At 43.2% G+C, this 5487-nt stretch overlaps 1 protein-coding gene across 1 annotated transcript; it reads right to left on the bottom strand.

The window, feature by feature from the left end:
- Positions 1-225: 225 nt before the first annotated feature.
- On the bottom strand, positions 226-2973 carry LOC117354900 (zinc finger protein 706-like). The gene is made up of 2 exons (XM_033932856.1): positions 2834-2973; positions 226-313 (listed from the first exon to the last, which is right to left on the bottom strand). The coding sequence occupies exons 1-2, from the start codon at positions 2971-2973 to the stop codon at positions 226-228; spliced, it is 228 nt and encodes a 75-aa protein (XP_033788747.1).
- Positions 2974-5487: the final 2514 nt, after the last annotated feature.

Raw genomic sequence — 5487 nt, 5'->3', positions numbered from 1 at the left:
AGGCCGCTCTCCACCTCGGTAGCACGTTCTCTCTGATGTGATCACGTCAGAGGGAATATGCTACCGAGGTGGAGAGTGGCCTGCGAGGTTCGCTACAGCCGGCCGACGAACCTCAGCAGGCTGCTTTGAAGAGGAGGGCAGACATAAGACAGCAGTATCGTCGTTTGGTCTCATTCTCCTTGCTTCACTGCATCACTCACCAGCTCCAAGCTGACATCCTTCCTTCTACACTTGCACGTCGGCCAGCTCTGGAGGCATGGGTGACTTGGGGTGTTTGCTCTCAAAATGCTGCTTGAAGGTCTTGGGGTCTGGCCAGGGCCGCCATCAGAAATTTCTGGGCCCCTTACTGAGCAATCCTATTGGGCCCCCCCACGCACCCCTTCCCCCCCCCCCCGACACCCCCCCTTCTTCCATGGGCCGAATACACACATACTTTTCTGCTAATGCTCCACCTAAGCCAGTCCCGTAAAATCTTCTCACGTCCATTGGGTGATTTGGCATAGAGGAGATATTCATAAAAAGAACGTCCGTCAAGATCTTTACTCATAGACTGTGCCATTTGCTTTAAATCATCTTCCATCATTAATCCATATTGCACAATTCTTTCTCTGTCTTTGTCCTGAATGGCATCTGGCCACATTGCTGGATCCTTCCAGTCAACAAATTTATGAGCAGGCGCGGAGAACGCATTTTTAAACAAATGTAGTTTATCCTTGTACTCCAGGAAGTTCTGTTTTACGCAGCGAGTGGTAGACGCCTGGAATGCTCTCCCAAAGGAGGTTATTAAAGAATCCACTGTGCTGGGATTCAAAGGCAAATTAGATGCACATCTCCTTATGAGAGGCATAGAGGGATATGGGTGACTAAAACTACATCAGGTGTATACCTGACTGGGCCTCCGCGTGTGCGGATCGCCGGACTCGATGGACCATGGGTCTGATCCGGAGATGGCAGTTCTTATGTTCTTATGTTCTTATGGATATGTTTGTATGTTTATTGTTCAAAATGGTTTTATTTATTTCCCCAAATTTATTTTTGTTATACGCATTAAAAATATTTGATATTGCGTTTAAATCAAAATCTCAATAAACTTGAAATGAGTGCCCGTGAGATTGTGGGAGGGTTAAATACTCAAAACTTAGAAGAATAACAATTTACTTAAAGTTTTTGCTACGCCAGCTTTCTGGTATCTTTACATACAGTGGCGTACCTAGCATATGTAACACCCGGGGCCCATCATTTTTTGGCACCCCCCCATCTGTAAGAAAAACATGATTTTTAGTAACAAACCACACGTCACACATGAGTACCTAGGAAAAGGCAGCATCTTACATATTGCAGTGAGCAGTACATCAATACACCCATTGTAAAACTAAACAAGCCAGACCAGCACAGATCAATCCTACACCGTCAATCCTAACAGAAAACCATGTCTTTTGAACACACAGAACACAGAAAACACCTTCGCCTAGTATGGAATATGTCATCACAAACTAACCCCTCACTCTTTTACAAAACTGTAGTGTGGATTTTAGCCACAGTGGTAACAGCCCTGATGCTCATAGAATTCTGAGCATCAGAGCTGCTACCACCACGGCTGGTGCTAAAAAACGCTCCACAGTTTTGTAAAAGGGGAGATAAAATAGAAATACAGTTTCAACGCTCTAGCTCAGAGGTGCCCAAACATTTTGAGCTTGTGAGCTACTTTAAAATGACCAAGTCAAAATGATCTACCAACAATAAAATTAAAAAACACAAAGCACACTATACGCTGAGAAAATGTTAATTATCATTCCTATTCTGGGTTTTTTTCATAGAGGTCAAGGCAGATGACTCTATGCATTGTCACCTCAGTAATAACCATACAAAAATAGACAAATATACCCCCCATCCTTTTTATTAAACCACAATAGCAGTTTTTAGCGCAGGGAGCTGCGCTGAATGCCCAGCGCTGCTCTTGACGCTCATAGGCTCCCTGCGCTAAAAACCACTATTACGGTTTAGTAAAAGGGGACCATATTGTAAAATATAGACAGCAGATATAAATTCAGAACTGTGCATAGTAAGTGAAGGGAAGTTTTCATCTCTGGGAATTTACCCAGTTAACTATTAAGTTATTTGGGCAAATTCCTTTGAAAACTGTGATAATACTGCCTCCACTTTGCTAAATTTAAAATAAAATCATTTTTCCTACCTTGTCTGGTGATTTCTGGTTGCACTTTCTTCTTCTGACTGTGCATCCAATCTTTCTTCCCTTCTATCAGCCTGTATGCTTTCTCTCCTCCACACCTCATTCCCTCCCCCAACTTTTTCTTCCTCTCTCCCTGACCTTTCTTTCTTTTTTTTCTGTTTCTCTTCTTTCCTTCTGTTTCCCTGCCTGCCCCCTTTCTTTCTTTCTCCCTGCTGTTCCCCAAGCCACTGCCACTGCCGCTGCCATCGGGGAACATGACCCACCAATGGATAACAGGCCCCAAAGCCGACGCCAACGCCGACGCATGATCTCCCTGCTTCGGGCGATCAGTCTTCCTCTCCCCGACGTCAATTCTGCCGTCGGAGAGGAAGTTCCGCCCAGCCAGGCAGCGATTGACTGGCCCGAACTTCCTCTCCGACTGCAGAATTGACGTCGGGGAGAGGAAGACTGATCGGCCCGATAGATTAAATTGCCAAGACAAAGTGAGTCCTGGGTGATCGACTCACTTTGCCTTGGCAAGCTACTGGCGCCCCTGCCTTAGAACACTGCCTAGGACCCTGGGGGAGCCCGGGCCCCCAGTCAGCTCCGGGCCCCTGAATACAGGACTGGTAGTACTGCCCTGATGGCGGCCTTGGGTCTGGCATCTGTGTTCTGCAGACAGGACAGGTGAAGACCAGTGCCGCTTTGGCTGCTGCCTTCTGGGCCGACCCATGCTTCTTCTTCTCGGCCTGTTCCTTGGCATTCTTCTGCTGGGACTGAATCTTCTGCTGTCCTCGGGCCATGGTGGAACACTTTCAAGATAGCAAGAACTTTCAAGAATAGCAGCAGCAGACCTTACAGTGAGTGAGGACGGGAGGGGGGAGTTGCTGGCATGTTCCCTGCCTCCGTGTTCTAAAATGGAATTCGGCACGGAGGGACACAGCATGCTGTCAGGGAACACGCCGTCCTAAGTGCGCATGCGCCCCTAAGGTTTTATTATAGAGGATTATATTTTGTGTATATGAAAAATGAATGGAAGACATTGCATTACGATTAGTACTATTATTATGGGGGGCGGGTCTGGGGCAGAGCTTGGGTGGGGGTACTCAGTTGATATTTGTTAGACTTAGGGGGCACTTGGCTTGAAGAAGTTGAAAAACACTGATGTAGAATGGGTAAAAGTGAATTTTTTACTCTTTCAAAAAATACAAAGACCAAGGGACACTCAATGAAATTATACAGAAATGTCTTCAAAACAAAGAGGAGGAAATATTTTTTACTGATTGCTAGAAAATAATACTGATTCCCAACAAACTCTTCTGTGCTTTTTTGCTGATATATTTCACTGTTGGGAGTGGGGGTGGGAGAAATGTGATCATCATATTCTCTTCAAGATCTCTTCTGTTCCCTGACCTTCCTGTTTTACTGGTTATCTTCCATTGATATACTGTACTACCTTTTCCTCCTTTACTTTAGTATATTTGAAATTTCATTTCATTTTGGGAACCACATTAACATTTGCAGATCATATACATTATTTACCATTTTCAAGGTATGTTAATTACTAGGCCTATTATTCGTAGTGATCAAAATAGCCAAAACTGTGAGGCTGCTGAATGAAAAGTGCCACAAATGAAAGAAACTTTAGAGTTAGTTAGTTCTTTAAAATCAGCCATTATAATAAATAATCTTTTTTTCCCTGGCTGTGTGCATTCCAAGTGGTAACTAATTCTCAGTTAACACTGTAGCTGCCAGTCATGCCCTGTATATAGTAAAAGAAATATGGAATGTTTCCTTTTTAGAATTGTAAAGATCACAAGATGTGGGGGGTGGGGTTAATTAGCAGGTTTCTTCTATTTATGCCATTTATTTTGGATTCTTTTGCACCTCTATTTTTATTAAAGAACAGTTTTGCTAAAGGAAGCTTTCTGTTTTGTATCTGGGGAAAATGCTTAATACATTTGGCCCTGAATGACTGCACAATATGCTATTACTATCTACTTCCCAGTGCTGATTAATGGCCAGACAGATGGAAGGATAGAAGGTAATTGGGAGACAAAGAACTTGACTCACTGCTGCTTTCAGTGCTCTGCATGTATTCATGATTATTCAGATCTAAACTGCAGCATTTGAAAAAGTGCTAGCATAACAGACAGGAAGAATTAAGAAGTTTTATACCCATTAGGATGTATTGTATAACATATGCAATGGCAATGTGCATTCATTAGCATGCATTCAGATTGTTGATGCCCCTTCAAAAGCTCTGTGCATGCTAAATCAGTTTAACACTGCTAACCTATAAATTATTGCATGCAAAGTGAAGTAGGGCATATTAACATTTTCTGATATACTTTATATTTTGGATGAGAGCGTCAAACCTGGCAGCAGCAGAAGAGGATCACTGCCGCCTTGGACCACTGCCCTTCCAGTGATAACCCCTGGTAAGATTGGGGGATCATGAGGTGGTAGGACTCGGATGGAGCAGGGTTTCTTTCAGGAGGTGAGGTATTGTTGGAAGGGATTGGGGGATGAGATTTGGAGTGTCAGTTGGATGACTGGGGAATGTGATCAGGGGGTATTTAGGAGGCTTAGGGGAGATGATGGATGTCGGGAAAGGGGGAGGGGACCATGACCTGCTGTCATATTGTTTGTGACTGCACTGCTAAACTTCTGGTAGCACAGCTGCATGCGTGGAAGAAATGGAGATTGAAGAGAAGATGAAGAAAGCAGAAACCAGAGATCACAAAAGATGGAAAAAAGTTTTTTAGGTTTTAAAGTAATATTGTAGCTGTATTGATAAACATTTGTAAACAGAAAATGGAAATAAGGTAATTTTTTTATTGGACTAATTTTAATACATTTTATACTAATTTTTGGAGACCAAAATCCCCTTCCTCAGACAGTGGTATAACATGGGGGGATGGGAAATTAGTAAAATATTTTTTATATGGGGGCGTGTTAAAAAATGATCGGCCCCGGGTGTCATGTACCCTAGGTAAGCCACTATATTAAATGCCTCCAACTTATCCAAAATATGGCTGTAAAACTTATTACAGGCTCACACAAATATGACTGCATTACTCCCCTGCTCAGATCCGCCTATTGGTTACCAATAAAACACAGAATTACTTTAAAATCCATAAATCACATATCCCCTCTACTTAGATTGCCTACTTACTCCTTGCACTCCATCTCTTGAAGTAGCAGAAATTTCAGCTGCACTATTGGCATTTGTGAGTTAGAACATGGTACTGACATATGTGCTAGCTGTCAAAATTGACCACTCCTTTATCCGCTCATGCCACACCCCTCTCCAG

The sequence above is a fragment of the Geotrypetes seraphini genome, chromosome 2, assembly GCF_902459505.1.
Source record: "Geotrypetes seraphini chromosome 2, aGeoSer1.1, whole genome shotgun sequence".
In the NCBI taxonomy this organism is placed as follows: domain Eukaryota; kingdom Metazoa; phylum Chordata; class Amphibia; order Gymnophiona; family Dermophiidae; genus Geotrypetes; species Geotrypetes seraphini.
The sequence above is the reverse complement of the archived record's forward strand: the minus strand, read 5'-3'. Positions and strand labels throughout refer to the sequence as shown.